This window comes from Crotalus tigris, unplaced genomic scaffold (assembly GCF_016545835.1).
Source record: "Crotalus tigris isolate CLP2741 ecotype Arizona unplaced genomic scaffold, ASM1654583v1 scf7180000018432.44079421565:4894166, whole genome shotgun sequence".
In the NCBI taxonomy this organism is placed as follows: domain Eukaryota; kingdom Metazoa; phylum Chordata; class Lepidosauria; order Squamata; family Viperidae; genus Crotalus; species Crotalus tigris.
The window spans coordinates 3,687,501-3,707,106 of NW_024096999.1; the positions used below are offsets into that span (position 1 = coordinate 3,687,501).

Sequence of the window (19,606 nt, forward strand, 5' to 3'; positions counted from 1 at the left end):
GGTTTACAGAGTCAGCATATTTGCCCCCAACAACCTGGATCCTCATTTCACCCACCTTGGAAGGATGCAAGACTGAGTCAACCTTGAGCCCGTCAGGATCGAACTCTTGGCAGTGGGCAGAGTTAACCTGCAATACCGCATTCTAACCCCTGCGCCACCACAGCGAGAAATTATTATTATTAAACTTATCTGCTGCCAACCTTGCCATGAGGCTACTCTAAGAGGTTACAACAAGCTTATGGACGTGTCTTAGAAATAGCTAAGATAGAGGAGGGGGTATATAATAGAGTGGAGGTGAGGTCTTCTAATTAACCCAAGAACCACCTAAGATGATGTGTCCCTATCCAGGCTCCAGGCCAACTGGCACAGCCAGGTTTTAAGATCTTTACAGGAAGGCCAAGAGGGTAAGATATGGCTATTCCAGAGGACGGGCACCACGGCAGAAAAGGCTCTTCTTCTGGACCCACCTGCCAAAATTCCTTGGCCGAGGGGTACGCCACTTCTGCCGGTGCAAGTGGGACAAGGCAATCCCATTGAGGTGAGACAGTTCCTCAGGTAGCCTGCTTCTTTGCTGCTCAATATTTCTAGTCATATTATATTTTGTATATTCTACTCGTTGTATTTTAAGTAATCAGAAGATTACTCCATCTTTGCTAATCAGTACATTGATGCTAACCCAACACACATTCTTTGCCCACGTAAGCCACAACCTCCTCCCACCACTGTTGATGCTGCATCTCAAGCAAAAAAGTGTGATTGTTGAATGACTGGTCTACGGAGCTACTGCGGGACCCTGCTGAAAGGACGCATTGGGTTGGCCTCAGCCTTCTCTACCGTTGGTCAGCTGGTATCTCTTTGCGTTGCTCCGCAGCCAGCTGATGGCGAGATGGGCCGATTCCTTCATGACGTCCCCCAACTGTCCAGTCAAGGTCAACTGGCCTTCCCCATCCATCCGACTGGCTTCCACAAACATGATCTCTCCGCCTAAGGGTGTCCAAGCCAAGCCAATGGCTACGCCTGGTTGATTCAGCCGCTCGGACACCTGGAAGAAAAGAGAGGCAAGACGTTCACAAGTCATCCTTCATCTGATCTGCATCTGGAGTTAAGCTGGCAAGGAATTCTTGGGTACAGAAGTGGCCAAAATTTGAAATGCTAAGCTATTTGCTTTGCCATACTCGTAACAAAATACAGCTCTCTTGCACGACTGGGTGGGCCAGGCTAGGTAGAATACACCTCACTTGTTCTTAACGGTATCACCAGTATACAGCACAGATAGTCCTTGACTTACAACATTTTGTTTAGTGATCATTCGAAGGTACAACAGGACTGAGTTATGACTGTCTTTCACACTTATGACCGTTGCAGCATCCCCAGGGTCATGTGATCAAAATTCAGCGGCTCGGCAAAATTGGTTGGAAGAGATATTATCATTAAAAATTGAATTAAAACCAGAAACTTTTTTTATTAGAGATCACTAAGGATAAATTCAGCAAAGGATCTTTATATTTAGTACTGCACATTCTAATTGCAGCAAGACTAACTTATGCTCAGAAATGGAAAGGAAAAGAAACCCCCTCCGAAGAAGAAGTAATAAATAAAATCCTATCTTGCGCTGAAATGGCTAGGTTAACATTAGAGCTCAAAAATAAAACTGAATTAAACTATGTCAAAATTTGGAATGAAGTGTAAAAATGGTTAAATTTAAAGAGGCACGCTGGGATGAATGTTAATGAATAAGTTGATAATTTAGAAATTTTTATACTAGTACGTTTTTATATCAGAATTAAAAGTTATTTAATTATAATGCACATTATTGAAAGAATGCTCACTTCGTTACAATGTAATAATATAAAGTAAGGCAATATTAATAGTATCGTTCAAACCAGGGAAGTTGTATCATGTCCAATGTGTCTTTTTTTGTCTTTAATTGTATTATGTCCAATGTGTCTTTTTTGTTTTTAACTGTATATTCAATAAAACTTTGTTAAAAAAAAACAAAAAAAACTCAGCTGCTTGGCAACTGACTCATATTTATGACGGTTGCAGTGTCCCAGGATGACATGATCTCGTTTTGCAGCCTTCTGTCAAGCAATGAGGTCACTAACTTAATAACTGTGGTGATTCACTTAAGAACTCTGGCAAGAAAAAGTCATAAAGGGGGGCAAAATTCACTTAACAAGAGTCTCACTTAATAACAGAAATGGACGTAAGTCTACCTGTGGTCTGAATATAATTCATTCCGGTTTTAAACTCTAACGCGCTCTGCAATTTGGGATACAGACTATAAAAAACAGCTCACCCCCTCCATCTAATCCAACTGCAGCCATATTTGAAGGTCCCTCTCCAGATGCTGCCACCTCATTTTGCGACGAAGATAGCAATTAAAAAGGACCTTTTCAATTGTTGCTCTTTCATTACGCTTAGGGTCAAATCTAATTACAGTGTGGGTGCAAGCTTGCCAGGGAATCTCAAGGTTGTAGTGATGGAAGTAAGAGAGAAGAAGACGCCAACACCAGCCCTAGCCCTGCTCTCCACATGGATGTATCCCTATAATTGCCAGAAGTTAAGCTCAGCCTAACTCTTTATCTTTTAATATGCTTAATACCGTGGTGGTGAACCTATGGCATGCGTGCCACAGGTGGCACTCAGAGCCCTCTCTCTGGGCACACACGCCGTCGCCCCAGTCCTAGGCCTTCAGCTGGGTTTTATAAAATCTTTTTGCTTTAAGCCTCCGCGTGTGCAAAAAAAGAAAGGTTCAATCAATCAATTTCAACTTCTCGCGGGGGAAAAAAAAAAGATCTCGCAAAGTTGGAATTGATTGATTTAACTTTTTAGTCCCACCCAATCTGCCGTTACCACCGCAGCCACGCCCACCCAATGGGCCACCCCCATCGAACAGGCCACACCCACCCGGCACCCGACAATACATAAGCGGGTTTTGGGTTGCACTTTGAGCACTCGGTCTCTAAAAGGTTTGCCATCACTGGCCTGATATATCGCTGGTTCAAATTCAGCCATCTTTACAACGCTTTTTCCCCCCCAAAAAAGCTTTTATTTCAGAATTCGACTCGACATATTCAGACTGCACGGCTCCCTTCCTTTCCCTACATGAGCAGAGTTTGATTCCAAAGTGTCCGGTTCCTTTGCAGGAGCTGCACAGAGCACCTGCATTTCCAAGGTTACAGAGGTCTAAGCCAGAGGTCCCCAACCTTTTGGGCACCAGGGACCGGTTCCATGGAGAGAGGTTTTTCCGCAGCCCGGAGGGGGCGTGGTTTTGTGTGCTGCCTGCATCCCGTGGATGGGGCTTTGCTTGTTTGCCCAGACCAGTTGCTGGCATGCCACGGCCCATAACCGGTCCACAGACTGGGGGTTGGGGATTCCTGGTCTAAGGTATTCATTTTTCAAATATTTCATTTGGGGGGAAAAAAGGTACTTCTCCTTTCAGAAGGCTAATTGGTTCAATCAATTTAGCTTTTTTGCTTTCTTGAGCCACTTCTTGGAGCCAAGCGCTGACAGGGCAAATTGCCCTGGAGGGGTCTAGATTTCCAGCTGGTTATTGATGGTGGTGGAGAGGTCAAAGGTGAAAACTCTCCGAGCCAAGAAAGAAGGAGAAAAAAAAAAAGCAAACAAACAATGAGAGGCCCACTGCAAGCTGCAGGAAAGACAAACAAATGGAAGCAAGGAGGAATGTTTCCCACTGAGTCCAAAAAAGAAAAGCCGTGCCACTTAAGCCAGGCCAAGGAAGCTTTTTCAGCACACATTTTATTTGAGGCGGCTACCTAGTGATGCCAGCCAATGGCCAGGTCAGATGATGTCCATCTGGATCTGCTTTGAACTCTGCACTGGTCCAGAATGCACATATATATGGTAGTGGCCAAAATTGTGGAAACCTTTTGGGAACAGTTTATTCTTGAAGTTTGATGGCTAATAACACCCCCTTTTTTGGAGTAGTACCATAAAATTATATATCAATGGAAAGATAATTTAATCAAGAACATAATGCAACAAAGTTTGTTCAATTATCTGTACTGTATTCTATAAAAGGTTATAGCCAAATGACCAGAAAAAGGAAGCACAACTTGCTTAGGTTGATCTCAGGTAGCTTTCCTTCATCCGATTGTAGCCAATGAGCATGAGCGTTTAGAGAGCCAATCAGGTGCCATCTTGTTTTGGCCATGAGCCAATCAGATCACAGTAGGATTCAGTTATTGATGTCCTGTATTGAAGCTGAGAAGAGGACATTTGTCTGTGTGTATTGTGATCGCTATCAAGTTGGTTGGGTTTTTTGTGTTCTTTCATTTAGTGAGCTTGTAAAACGTAATAAAATTAAAGTCATGGTGCAAAGAGTTGACCAGTCGCCCAGAAAGCGATGTAAAATAGTATTATTAAGTGAACAAGGCTACGAAATTAGAAGAAAAATGGGTGGAAACTTAAACAAAGGTGGCATTTCTACTGTACACTTTTCCCAAAAAAGGTTTCCACAATTTTAGCCACTCCTGTATATTTCTTGACGATTTAATTGGTGGTTCCAAAGCACCTGGACCCCTTTAGCCAGAGACCTATATTTTCATGGAGCTATGACAGGTAGTCCTCAGCTTACAACGGTTTATTTAGTGACCGTCCAAAGTTACAATAGTACTACAAAAAGTGATTTACAACAGTTTTTCACACTTACGACCGTCGCAGCGTCCCCAAGGTCAACGCGATCAAAATTCAGACGCTTGGCAACTGTTTCACATTTACAAGTGCAATGTCTCGGGGTGTGTGTATGTGTGTGTGTGTGTGTCACATGATCCCCTTTTGAGACATTCTGTCAAGCAAAGTCAGTGGGGAAGCCGGGATCGGTTAACAATCGTGCTTAACAACTGCAGCGATTCACTTAACAATGGGGGAAAGAAAAGTTGTAAAGCGGGGCAAAATTCACTTAACAGACGTCTTGCTTAGCAACAGAAATTTTGGGCTGAATTGTGGTTGAAAGTCAAGGACTGCCTGTATTAACAAATTGTACATTGGGATTGCGGTTTTCAACAGCCAGCTTTCAGATCAGACCTGAATTGCTTTTATTTCCAGTGCAATCAGGATGCAGTTTTTTCTGACTTTTGTGAGCTTATTTTGTTGGTGAGGAACTTTTGTTCTTCTCAATTTTTGTTGACAAGATTATCTCAGTTCTAAGATTCTAGAAAGAGTGCAGAGAAGAGCAACAAAGATGATTAGGGGACTGGAGGCTAAAGCATATAAGGAACGGTTGCTGGAATTGGGTAGGTCTAGTTTAACGAAGAGAAGGACGGGGGGGGGGGGACATGATAGCAGTCTTGCAGTATCTCAGGGGCTGCCCCAAAGAAGAGGGAGTTAAGCTATTCTCCAAAGCGCCTGAAGGCAGCACAAGAAGCAATGGATGGAAACTAACCAAAGAGAGAAACAACCTAAAACAAAGGAGAAATTTCCCAACTGTGAGAACAATTAATCAGTGGAACAACTTGCCTCCAGAAGCGGTGAATGCTCCAACATTGGAAGTCTTTAAGAAGAGATTGGATAGACATTTGTCTGAAATGGTATAGGGTTTCCTGCCTGAGCAGGGGGTTGGACTAGTTGATCTCCAAGGTCCCTTCCAACATCATCATCATCATCTCTGGAATAAATCTCAGCACATTGGTGGCCAAGAACTTTTGAAATGACCCCCCCCCATGAAATTAGGGCTACAGACTCTCTGCCTAATCTATTCTCTAAGTCTAATTACACTAAATTCTTACCATACTCGGAGGGGGGAAAAATGGCAGCCACAGCAAAGCTCCAATTTAGACGGAGGTGCACAGCTTCTCCCAGGCTGTGGGGCATTCTTAATTTCTGAGCGATGGGGAGGACAGGTCAAATGTAATGAAGCGCATGTATTTAATGAAAGAATGAATATGAAATGCAATCCATGCATTTCATTATCTCTTTGCACATTCAAAGCAACAATTTAGTGACTGCTGGAGATTTGGGGATTAGGCTGCACCTAAGGATTTTTATGGTCCACATGAAGCTGTCAAATTATCAGGCTCTGCTTTAGCATTGCAACTGAACATCAAACAATAGAGATCTGCTGGATAAACTTTCTTTTTTGTACCTTAAGGCAATATCACCCCATTCCTACAATAGACAAACACTGATCAAAAATAAAGAAGGAATTTTGGTCAAGTTGCTACACTATCATCTTAGGTAAGTAAATAAACATTTCGTTTGGGCAAATAGGCTGATATAATGTGGCTAATCATGAATCCTGTGGTAGCATAAAAGGAAATATCCTCTCCAACTATTGTAGTCCTTGATATACGACCATAACTGAACACAGAATTATGGCCATAAATTGTGGTGGTCATTAAATGGGTCGCTATGTGACCATGCCCAATTTTACAACCTGTTTTTGTGATCCTAGTGATAAACAATGTCAAAGAGGAGATCATGGCCCATATAGGCAAGCTGTTCCACTGGTTAATTGTTCTCACTGCTGGGAATTTTTTCCTTAGTCCTAGGTTGCTTCTTCCCTTGATTAGTTTCCATCCATTGTTTCTTGTTCTGCCTTTAAGTGTTTTGGAAAATAGGTTGACCCCCCCCCTCTACTTTGTGGCAACCCCTGACATATTAGAAGACAGCTATCATGTCCCCCCCCCAGTCCTTCTTTTTACTAGACAGGTCATACTCAATTCCTACAACCATTTTCCATATGTTTTAGCCTCCAGTCCCCTAATCGTCTTTGCTGCTCTTCTTTGCACTCTTTCCAGAGTCTCTACATCTTTTTTTATAATATGGGGACAGAAACTGGATGCAGTATTCTTTGTATTAAGCGTTCTATAAAAAGGCAGTGTCTGCAAATAAATGCATAAACCAAAAATACAGGTCAGCCTTCCCTCCCGGTGGAACATCAACACACATGGCATCGCATCAATTAATGCTCAATCTTAAACTCCTGCCAAATTGCTCAGTGTGATTGTGAAGCTCTCCAATCAGACAAACGCACCTTTTCTTCGCACTTATTCAAGCTTTTTGAACCAGAGTGTGCTAATAGCTTTCAGGAGCTTCAGAGTCTAAGGTGCCAGTGAGAGAGAGGATCCAGCTTTGCACCCATCCAAACAACAATGGAGTTGCACAAACTGCAAAGCCGACAAAGAAAAGCAAAGCTCCCCCAAGCAACGGAAGAAATGAAGAAGTCCTACCTCCAGTTCATACATAGGTGGGCCCAGGATGTCCTTCAAGGCAAGGAAGTCAATCAAAATGGGCATCTCAGGGGGCAGAGCTAGGTCAGAGGCGTCATGGAGGGTTTCAGATTTTGGATCTTCTGTGATATGTTCTTTCCAGTCTGGAAGATAGGGTTGGTTTTTGTTTTTTTTTAACTTTTCACTCTCAGTTTCATATTTGAAAAGGCAAAAAAAGACATTCTGATGGCAGCTCCTAAACAGAATGACCATATTCCACTGAAGAACAATGTACAGGTAATCTTCGACTTTAGTGACCGTTCAAAGGTTACAACTGCTCTGGAAAAAGTGATTTGTGACAGTTTTTCACACTTCCGACCCTTGCAACACCCCCAGGGTCCTGGGATCAAAATCCAGATGCTTGGCAACAGACTGACATTCATGTGATCCCCTTTTGTGACTTTCGGACAAACAAAGTCAATGGGGAAGCCAGATTCACTTAACCACGGTTCACTAACTTACCAAGTACAGAAATTCAATTAACCCCTGTAGCAAGAAAGGTCGTAACATGGGGCAAAATTCACTTAATAGATATCTCGCTTAACCACAGAAGTGTTGGACCCAACTGTGGTTGTAAATGGAGGACTACCTCTAATAAACCAAAATATGCCTAATCCTTTGGGTCATGCGTGCAATCTGGACAAGCAAACACTGCTTAAAACCCTGCAGCACAATCTAACCTTGATATAAAAAGTTACATATTCCACGAAACTGAATTCACCTAGACCAGCTTTTGTTTCAGGCAGTGAAAGGTGGACTGGGTTTCAGACACCACATGAAGTCGTGGTTTGTTGAATAAGCCAGGGTTATGTTTTCCAATCAAAGCAAACTAACAGCAGCTTCCTCGGCCAGTTTCTGATTTGTTCTCCTTCTATGCAGAGACCTGCTTTCACTTTGCAATTTTCTAGACTGGAACAAGCCAGGAAGACGTTAAAAACTAACCACAAATAAACCCTGCAGCCTGTCTTCACATACTGGCCTAAACTACAGCATCAGTGGGTAAATCAACAATAAACTATGGTTTCAACCTGATTTACTGCCTGTGTATGCACTGTTATTACTTCCCTGAGCCTTGTTTGCACATTATATTATTCGTGGTGAAGCACAGGAGGGCGAGCTTCAAACACCACCTTGGCCATAATACAATTTCCTTTTATTGTTTTTGGCGTAACGTGAGGGCCAAATGGAGACAAAATGTACTGTCCGATTCTGTTCTTGTTTAGGTCTGATACCTGAATTAATCCCTCGTGAAATAAATCTTTGGATGGGCTGTGCCAGGTTGGGGATCTTTTATGGGAGGGTTCTTCAAACTTAGCAACTCTAAGATGTGTGGACTTCAACTCCCAGAATCCCCAGGTAGAGCCTTGATTAGTTTGTAAGTAACTCAAGGTGGCAAACATCCCGCATACTCCTTCCTTCTCCTATTTTCCCCACAGTGACAATCTTGTGAGGTGAGTTGGGCTGAGAGTGACTGTCCAAAGTCACCCAGCCTGTTTCATACCTAAGGCAGGACTAGAACTCACCATCTCCTGGTGACTGGCCCAAAGTCAACCGGTCTGCTTTCATGCGTATGGAGGGACTAGAACTTACAGTCTCCTGATGACTGACCCAAAGTCACCCACCCAGTTTTCATGCCTAAGGTGAGACTAGAACTCACCATCTCCTGGTGACTGGCCCAAGTCACCCAGTTGGCTTTCACACCTAAGGCAGGACTAGAACTCACCATCACCTGATTTCTACCCTGGTGCTTTAACCTGTACTTATTGAAGGGTTCAGCAAACCTCTCTTATTTTTGCTGCCTACCCAACTGGAATTGAGGCAAGCTTTGACCAAACACAATCCCTGGCAGCTGATTCAGCTTGATGGCTGAAATACTGCATGTCTCCACGACAAATGTCATGTTCAAGACAAATTTGATTCACTCCAGCATTGGCCAAAGCAGCTTGCCTGCTCCAAGATCATCCTCCTCCTCCTCCTCCTCCTTCCTCCTCCTCCTCTCTACTTTTCCAAACAAAGGAAAATCCCTTTGCTTGTTTGGAAGAGGAGGATTCAAACCCCAGCACCAGGCAAAGGGCGAGACCTCTCCCTGCCCCATTTTGTCAGCCTCCCTTTCATTGCTCCGTTTCGCCTGCTGCCATTTCAGACCACACAAAGGGAGCGTTGGGCTTGGGAAGTCGGTTTTCCTCCAAATGGTCAAAAACAAAGACCAAAACGAGTGGGTTTTTTTTTTTAAAAAAAAAAACAACTTAAAAATTTACACCATTTGCAAAACATTCCCCTGACTGGCAGCAATTTCCAGCTCCAGTTTCCACACTGTAAATAACTTCTTTGCTGAATTTGTGGGTGGCGGGTGGGGGGGGGGCAGAGATGCAGAAGACAAAGCTGTCTTTTTGTTCTGCTGTTTAATAGTAAACAAGTTCCCCCCTAATGTTGCAAGGGAAAAGCTTTAGGCCTCTTCCACTGGTATCCCTAGAAACCTAAAAAAAAAAAAATGCATCTGAGGCTTTGCAAGGGGATGGGAGTAGACTTGAATAAGCGGGCTATCAACAGGTCGTCCAAAATTTATGTTGCTATGTGAAATATTTTTTTCAGTGAGTTTTGCCCCATTTTATGGCTTTCCTTGCCACAGTTGGTAAGTGGATCATTGCATTTGTTAAGTTAGTGACATAATAATAATAATAAAGATGTAGAGACTCTGGAAAGAGTGCAAAGAAAAGCAGCAAAGACGATTAGGGGACTGGAGGCTAAAACATATGAAAAAAAAGAGAAAGTCATAGAAAATGATAAAATTAAACTGCTCTGGGACTTCAGAATTCAAACAGACAAGCACCTGCAACATAACACCCCAGACTTAACAATTGTCGATAAGAAAGACAAAAAAGTCTGGATAGTGGATGTGGCAGTGCCTGGAGATAGCAGAATAGAAGAGAAAGAACTGGAGAAGATAACAAAATACAAAGACCTACAAATAGAAATAGAAAGACTGTGGCAAAAGCAAGCAAGGGTAGTACCAATAGTAATAGGCTCCTTGGGTGCAATCCCAAAACAACTGGAGCACCACATGAACACCATTGGCATTGACAAATTCGCTATTAGTCAATTGCAAAGGCGGCCTTACTAGGAACTGCTTCCACCCTGCGCCGATACTTGTAATACCATCAAACATCCACATCTGCCTATCCCAGGTCCTGGGTAAGGACTCGATAGGTAGACAAAATGCCAAATCCAGTCTGAACATCTGGCTGACTGTGCGATGATCCAAAATAATAATAATAATAATGCTTTTAAAAAGTTGGAAGGGACCTTGGAGGTCATCTAGTCCAACCCCCTGATCAGGCAGGAAACCCTATACCATTTCAGACAAGTAGCTGTCCAATCTCTTTTTAAAAACTTCCAGTGTTGGAGCATTCACCCTTTCTGGAGGCAGGTTGTTCCACTGGTTGATTGTTCTAACTGTCAGGAAATTTCTCCTTAGTTCTAGGTTGCTTCTCTCTTTGGTTAGTTTCCATTCATTGCTTCTTATCCTGCCTTCAGGCGCCTTGGAAAATAGCTTGACTCCCTCTTCTTTGTGGCAGCCCCTGAGATACTGGAAGACTGCTATCATGTCCCCCCTCGTCCTTCTCTTCAGTAGACTAGACATACCCAATTCCAGCAGCCGTTCCTTGTATGCTTTGGCCTCCAGTCCCCGAATCATCTTTGTTGCTCTTCTCTGTACTCTTTCTAGAGTCTCAGCATCTTTTTTATATCATGATGACCAAAACTGGATGCAGTATTTCAAGTGTAGCCTTACCGAGGCCCTGTAAAGTGGTACTGATACTTCACGTGATCTTGATTCTATCCTTCTGTTAATGCAGCCTAGCACTGTGTTGGCTTTTTTGGCAGTTGCAGCACACTGCTGGCTCATATTTAAGTGATTGTCTACATGGTAGTTAAAGGGCCATCATTCCCCACCCCTGACGTAGATGGGGGGAAAAAAACCCCTACAACTTGAAACATACACGCATGGATATTTTTTTTCTGACCATTCCCCTATTATGGAAAGTTCTCCAATGATGACTACTTTCATTTGTCAAACCTGCTTTCAGGAAGGACTTTTTAAGCTTTCCTCTTTGAGCTGGGCCTTTTGACTTAGGTCAGTGATGGCGAATCTTTTAGAGACAGAGTGCCAAAACTGCAACCCAAAACCCACTTATGCATCGTTGGGTGCCGTGTGGGCATGGCCCATTGGCTGGGTGTGGCCCATTGGGTGGGCATGGCTGCAGTAGTAACGGCAGACTGGGTGGGACTAAAAAGTTCAATCAATCAATTCCAACTTTGCAAGATCTTTTTTTTGCCCGCAAGAGAAATTAAAATTGATTGATCGATTGAACCTTTTTTTTTTTTTTTTTGCACATGGCGGCGGAGGCCTAAAGTGAAAAGGTTTTATAAAACCCAGCTGAAGGCCTAGGACTGGGGCGACGGCGCACGTGCCCACAGAGAGGGCTCTGAGTGCCACCTCTGGCACCCGTGCCATAGGTTCGCCACCACTGACTTAAGTTAAAGAATAAATCCAACTCTTTTTTAATTGCTCAATTTTCTCCTGGAGAAGAAAGGAAGGCTGGGAACAGGAATAGGACATCAATAATTAAAACACGCTTTAAAAGTTGCTTTTGAAATATACAACAACAATTATTGGATGTTAATGTAGGCATAGCCAGTAAAAAAAACAGAGGGAAAGGCCAATAAAAATAATTGTGGAAGAGGCAGGCTGACATCTGTTTCTCTCTAGAATGCAAGGGTGTGAGTCACACAAACTTATGGGTAGCAAACGCTGCATCAACATCTCTGTTGCCACCCAAAAAAGGTCCCATCTTAAAAAAAAAAAAAAAAGATTGAGGTACAAGTTCAAGAGATTAAAATGTTCTCACATTGCACAAAACGCTGTAAAAATACACCTCCAAATCTTCATATGGTTACAAGAACACGTTCTCTTCAATGTCTAGCAGGCTTTCAGCCAGACATAAAAATCACTGCGCTAGAATCATGCTAAGTCTGCAGCCAATATAAATATGCCTGGAATGATCAGTGAGTTTTAAATCTCAGGTTGTATTAATATGTGGGAAATACACATAGGCTCAGAATGTTTTGATCAGAATGAAGACAGGCACCTTTTTCAAGAGAGCTTGTAAAGACTCCTGAACGCACATATTGTAAGCGTTGGAAGCCATAGATAAAATACCTGCCGCGACAGATAATTTTCTGTTTGTATGGCAACCCACTGGAACAAACAATACCAATTTCCAGCAACGCTCCTGGGACCAAATCCCAAAACAAATCAGAATTGAGTTTAGAAGGTGTTTGTTTTAGCCCCAAACAAGCTTTTATCTTGTGAGGGTTGACAGTATATGGAAGGCGGACAGAATATGAGAACTCTCTCCACAGTAACAGACACAAATATTTTTAATTCCTTTTTTTTCTTCCCAAAAAATATTAATTTGCAGAAAATGACTGCCTTACGTCATGGTGGTTGGAAGATTAGAACATAGAATAATGGACGGGACCTCAGAGGTCTTCTAGTCCAACCCCATGCTCAAGCAGGAAACCCTACATCATTTCAACAAATGGTAGTCCAGTCTCTTTTTGAAAGCTTTCGGTGATGGAGCACTCACAACTTCTGAAGGCAAGCTATTCCGTTGGTTAATTGCTCTCACCGTGAGGAAATTTCTCTTTCATTCTAGGTTGCTTCTCTCCTCGGTTAATTTCCAACTGTTGTTTCTTGCCTTGCCTTTTGGTGCTTTGGAAAAGAGTTTGACCCCCTTCATCTTTGTAGGAGCCCCTCAGATATTGGAACACCGTTATCATGTCTCCCTTACTTCTTCTCTTTACTAGACATACCCAATTCCTGTAACCCTTCTTCATAGGTTTTAGCCTCCAGCCCTCCGATCATTCTTGCTGCTCTTCTCTGCACTCTTTCCAGAGTCTCAATTAAGAATAATTAAGATTACTATTCCGCTCGCCCCTAGATAGCAGCTGATTAGGTGGAAGCAGAGCCTTTGAAAAGTAACCCAGAAAGGGGGACGTGGAGATAGAAACGTATAAGACAGTGGTGGCAAACCTATGGCACGCGTGCCAGAGGTGGCGCTCGGAGCCATCTCTGTGGGCACACGTGCCGTTGCCCCTGCCTCATCTCCCCCTGAGACCTCACCAACAAACCCCTGGAGGAGAGTGGCCCATACGGAGCAGCGCCGCCAAGGACATGGCAGCCAGGCAGCGTAGACAAGACTCTGCCCTCACACCCCATCGCGCACAGTTGATGCTGCGGGGCGTGAGCAGAGGGCGTGGTGCTGCTGGGCTGCCTGGGCGATCTGCGGCAGACCCTGGAGGCAGTGAGTGGCCCTGCGGGCAGGCGGGGCAGGAGATGGAGTGGGGGTGGAGCAGGGGCAGGAAGTGGAGCAGGGGCGGGGCCAGTTTTGGGGCACTTGGTCTCTAAAAGATTTGCCATCACTGGTATAAGACGTGGAAGATGAAACCCACCCATGGCCTCAGAGATCAACTTGTGAGCCGAGCAACTGCTACATTCACCTCTCAGCTACAAACTCAGCTAAGATTTCCTCCTGCCAGCAGATGTGGGGGCAGATAATTCTGTGGTCCGCTGCGAGAGATGAATGCCAACACCGAAAACGGTGCCGTTTTATTTCAGCGAAGGACAAAACGTACGCATATCTGAAAAAATCAAAATGCAGCAGGTTTCCCTTCTTCGGAAACCATCCAAGCCAGGAAGCTGGTGAGAGCAGGAGATGGGCAGAACTTTTAAGAAAGGAGAAAGACAAAAAAAAGAAAAGAAAAGAGAGAGAGAGAGAGAGAGAGAGAGAGAGAGAGAGAGAGCTCACCAACCTTCTTCTGTGCCTTCCGAGCGATCTGGCTTCGTCTCCTTGTGCTGGCTTTCGGCCACTTTGACAGCAACTGCCCGGCAAATGGCTCCAAGTTTACGATCCAGGGAGCGGACTCCAGCTTCTCGGGTGTAGCTAGCAAAAAGCAGCAGCCAAGGGTGCCTTTTCAGTGTGCGAACACAAGCAAACGCCACCCCGGAATCCTGGTTGTGGCTACAGATCTGACTAGCTACCCTGCAGTTTCTGAATTAAGTGAGGGGGGGGGTCTGCAAATGATCTAAAAGGCAAAACAATCTAGGCCAAGAGTTGCAATAAAACAGAATCCTTGCCTCGGTATTTCCGCAGAGGATGCTGATTATGTTCCCTGCAGTGGTGGGGGCAAAACTCACAATGAGGGCCTGGCAGAATTTGTCTATGGAGAGTCTCAGACATCCAAAGGTGCTTTTTCAAAAGACAACCGGACTCTTATTATCGATGGTTATTTTTGTGTTACTTGGAAAGCCGAATTCTGCCACGTCCCAAAGTTTGTTTGTTTTTTTTCAAAAGGCAATGGACTTTGTTGCTTTTTCCTTGAAGACGTTTCACTTCTCATCCAAGAAGCTTCTTCAGTTCTGACTTCAAAAGGTCTTGAAGGAAAAACAAAATCCAGTTGCCTTTTTAATAAAGCACCTTCGGGACATGGCAGAATTTGGCTCTCAAAGTAACACAAAGCTAATTAAGAAGCCCACAAACTGGAAATGGTAGAACAAGATCACTGATCATCCTTAAACGCTGCTTCTTCTAAGACAAGTACCACCCACAGACACAAGCACATTTCTGTTGTCTTCCAGCTACTATTGTGTTGTTTCTCTCTTTTGCAAATCTCTCTTCCATTTCTGGAACCCAAAATGAGGAGGCCTGTTCAAAGATTCAGCTCGAAAAAGTCGTTATCGTTGCCTGTGGATTTTTTTTTCTTAACATTTGTCTGCCTTTTCTGTTAATTATTCAACTAATAATAATAATAGGCAACTGATGTTCAATATTATCACTACTATTTTTGTTATGCTGTCTGACACTGGTGGGGATGTATAAATTTAGAAGAGCTAAGAATGAAGGCCTCGTATTAATGAGCAGAGATATTTATGTTGCAAAAATCCCACTCTTCCAACGTTCTTTGAGAGTAAAATATTCCAAATTTATAATTGCTCATTTCACACCAGCAAAAACAAAACGTGGTATAGAATTTAAAATGCATCAATCATTACCGGGTGATAATCAGCAGGGTTGCTTCTTGGGGAATCTGAATCTGCTGAGGAGTCAGCCCGTGCTGTTCCAGCTGTTTCGGAATCAAATGCCGATGCGCGATTTCTATCTTTTCCTCTTGGGTGTATCCTTGGAGACAGTTCATGAGAGGAACTAACTAAGTACCATTTTAAGGAGGGTAAAACTGAACGTGAGAGTGAGAGAGAAAGCTGAGACAAGCTACTCCAGATGCCTTCTTAAGTTAAGTTGGTATAGTTCAGTGGTGGCGAACCTATGGCACGCGTGCCAGAGGCGGCACGCGGAGCCCTCTCTGTGGGCATGCGCCAGCGCCCCAGCACATGTGGTCTCTAAATGTTCGCCATCACTGGCCTAAGGCCAGCCAGCCTGGAGCCACCATTGGGGAGCCCGCCATCCCACCCGCCAGAGACCCCCTGGATCTCCCCCAACCCTGCCCGGCTCCCACAGGTGTCCCTCCCCATAAGCAATATCAAGGTGGCCATGCCCACCCCGGCCATGCCCACCCAATCTGCCATGACTACTGCAGCCACACCCATCCAGTGGCCATGCCCACCCATTCTGCCAAGCCTACTGTAGCTGCGCCCGCCGAGTAGGCCATTCCCAGCCGGCACCCAGCGATACATAAGTGGGTTTTGGGTTGCAGTTTGGGCACTTGGTCTCTGGTATAGTTAGTCCTTGAGATAAAACCACGATTGGGATCAGAATTTCTTGGGGCTGTTAAGTGAGTCATGCCCAATTTTATAATCTTTTTAGCCTGGTTGTCAAGCACATCGCTGCAGATGTTTAGTGAATCCTGCCGTCGTTACGTGAACTTGACTCCGCCCCAATGACTTTATTTGTCAGCAGGACCCCCCCAGGAACGGAATGGGACAGCTTGCTGAGCCAACTCACCATGGGACAACTGAAGAGAGGGAGAAGTAGAACTGCAGCTCACCCCGGTCCGTGACGACTCGCCACGGGACAAGAGTTACACTAATATCAAAGAAATAGTGGAGAAAGGATGCCAAAGGAGGGACAAAATGAAATGTGAGTGACAAAAATTAAAATGGTTTTTTAACTGTTTTAAATAATTAAATTGAATTGTTGAATTGTCCCGCAGCGAGTTGGCTGTGGCAAGAAACGATGGTTGGAAACTGATCAAAGAGAGAAGCAATTTAGAATTAAGGAGAAACTTCCTGACGGTGAGGACAATTAACCAGTGGAACAGCTTGCCTCCAGAAATCGTGGGCGCTCCATCACTGGAGATTTTTAAGAAGAGACTGGACAGTCACTTGTCTGAGATGATATAGGTTCTCCTGCTTGAGCAGGGGGCTGGACTTGAAGACCTCCAAGGTCCCTTCCAGTTGGCTGTGGCTAGTTGTCCCATTCCGGCTCACCCCACCCTTGAGGATTTCTAATTTGAGAAGGTTCAAATCTAAAGCAAGACAAGGCCTGCTGCGATTCACGTGTTCCTCTCTTGAGTTATCCCTTGTTGAATTGTTCCATGGTGAGTTGTCACACAGCGAGTTGGCCCATGGCAAATTGGCCAGGCCGAGTTGGCCGGGGCGAGTTGTCCTAGACACCTCGGGAAGATTTGAAATGACGATCACTTGATCCTGCAATGCTGCAATTACTGTAAATACATCCCTTTCTCTCTCTGAGACACACATGCACAAACACATCATGTTTGTGTTACCTGGAACCTGGATGATCTCCATTCTGTCCAACAAAGCAGGCGGGATGGTGGCAGTAGTGTTAGCGGTGGCTATGAAGAGGACTTGAGACAGATCAAACGCTACGTTTAAGTAATGGTCTGTGAAGTTATGGTTTTGCTCAGGATCCAAGACCTTTTAAAAGCAGAAACAAAAAATGAAGTGTTGGTTTTTTTTTTTTTAATATTTAAGTCATTTCATTTAGCTAAATATGCATGGCTACATTTTTATGAATTCGTGCAACACAAAAATGCAAATATAATTTTAGGATGATTTCTAAACAGTAGCCAAAATGAACTTTAAAATGATATTTTCACAATCCTCAGTGAGTAGATACAAATGGGAGTACCGAAATGCCAAACAGAGAATGATATGCAAACTCCGGCTTTAAAAAGAGGCCTTGTTGTTGCAATTTTTTAGCTAACAAAATTTCTAGGCACCTCCCAGTTCTGGCTATTGAATTACAGTTCCCAGGGTTCCATGGGAATAAGAAATGACATCAAGAAAACCCACGGATTCGAGGCTTTGCTTGCAAGAGGTTCCACGTGTGTCCCCGTCATAACCGATTAAATAAAATCAGATAATATATGACAGGAAAAAGATCTGGCTGACACCATGAACAGCACTGACACTTTCTGTAAATAAATACTGGGCTAGGTCAATAAGCAGTCTGATATGGTATAACTATGTGTCTCTTTGTTCCAGAAGCATCTGGGCATAAAGTTGATCCAAAAGCAAGGGACAAGAAGAACATCTCAATGTAAAAAAGAAAGAAAGAAAGAAAGAAAGAAAGAAAGAAAGAAAGAAAGAAAGAAAGAAAGAAAGAAAGAGAAGGAAGGAAGGAAGGAAGGAAGGAAGGAAGGAAGGAAGGAAGGAAGGAAGGAAGGAAGGAAAGAAGTTGTGGTTGGATGCTAGCAACAAAAAGGATGAGGATTTATGTTTTTGATCACCCCAGTGCTGCATAGAGAATTTTTTTCTGCGTCGCACTGCTAGAAATGAATCATCCTGGAAAGCCTATCGTGACTATAAATACCTCTATATCAACATTAATCTATGTACGTTTTAAAAATCCTCGCACAGGAAAATCACTGCAAAGTCCATTCTCATCAATGTAATAGACCAGGCCTGAGTAACTTCTGGATCTGACAATGTTATAGTCTCCTCCCAGATCAAAGCAGAGGAAGAAAACCAATGAGCAGGCAAGGGCCAAATTCTTTGGTCCTTGCATGCATGAAATGTGCCCCACCCTATTTGATGAGCAAGATCAGTGGGATGTCTTACTTAGCAGACGGATTAAAAACAAACCAGAGAAGAGGGTTCAAATGTCAATAATTGCCTTTTTAAAGGAGGCTGGAACAGACCTACAGGAGAATCACGGCGAAGGCAGAACACCAAATGCAACAGGCTGCTTTCCGTTGTGTGCAGCGTTAACTGCAGGGGGGTTTCTCCGTTAAGGGTTTATCAGCTGGAAACCCTGCTGAGACCACCAAGACAGAAACATGAGGATAATCCACCCACCATCAGAAGGGGAGCACAGACAGAGGTACAAGTATTTGCAACCAAACCCCTGCCTCGGTCATATTTCTCTGCCAAATGGCCACCCAGGAAATACGTCACTGTCACTTAAATGTGCTAATTAGAGCTAAATTAAACAAAAGTGTCATTCTGATTTGTGTTGCATTTCAAGGTGAACATCAGAGTTGCCGACACCAGACCAGGCTACACCGTTGTTGTTTTTTAAGGGTATCTTGGCTGAAGATTTGCAGACTGAAGTGAGCAGAAGGCTGCCAACGGCGAAAACCTTTCCATATTTCTGGATATGCAGTATATTTCACATTCTATTCGTCGTTTTAATCTCTTTGGGAGAAAATGTGCTTCAGGGATGGAACCAGTTCAGAGAAGGCAACTGGGTTGATTTTTTTTTTTATTTAAGTGGACTTTAGTAAAAGGACTGGTAGAAATGTGGACCATACTATTTCAGTCCAGAGATGGGGTTACTGCAGTCCTTTTCTCTAACATGTATTTACTTATATAAAATAAGTTTTTTTTTTACATGGCACACCACCCCACGGAAAACATCCACATTACTGACTGAATGCCATCAAACCTGGGAAATGTTTAGAAACAGCTGGAAGAATACTAGGCTTGGGGTACTAAGTTTAAAGCTCATAGGATAACTATGCTCCAACTTTATGCAGGCATTTCTATTATTTGAAGGGCCATCCCAGCAAGTTTAGTTGAAAGATAAATAACCAGAAGAATATGGGGATGGGGTGGAACCCAAGTTGCCCATTAATGGTTAACATGGAGCCAGGGAAAATCCACAATTCCCCAGATCCCATTCTCTGAACCAAGACAGGCGGTTTTCTGAGGTTTTAGTATTTATTTCTTAAGTTACATTTCAACCTATACATTGTTCAGCTCTGTTTCCATTTTTTTTCTCTCTGGAGAGATGACACACAGTGCTTTATCTTGATAACGCATGAGTGGCCACCTGCTGTGGATCAAACGTATACTAAGCTGCTGTCATTCTCTCTATTCTGTAGGTGCGCAA

General features: G+C 43.6%; 1 protein-coding gene across 1 annotated transcript in view; it reads right to left on the reverse strand.

The window, feature by feature from the left end:
- Positions 1 to 19,606, reverse strand: part of LONP2 (lon peptidase 2, peroxisomal) — a 50,448-nt gene that overhangs the window by 6,300 nt on the left and 24,542 nt on the right. The window contains exons 9-13 of the mRNA XM_039352443.1: positions 17,037 to 17,187; positions 15,346 to 15,472; positions 14,106 to 14,236; positions 7,194 to 7,336; positions 835 to 1,042 (exon numbers count right to left, since the gene is read on the reverse strand). Coding sequence (XP_039208377.1) covers positions 835 to 1,042; positions 7,194 to 7,336; positions 14,106 to 14,236; positions 15,346 to 15,472; positions 17,037 to 17,187 — 760 coding nt within the window. The remainder of the gene's footprint in view (positions 1 to 834; positions 1,043 to 7,193; positions 7,337 to 14,105; positions 14,237 to 15,345; positions 15,473 to 17,036; positions 17,188 to 19,606) is intronic.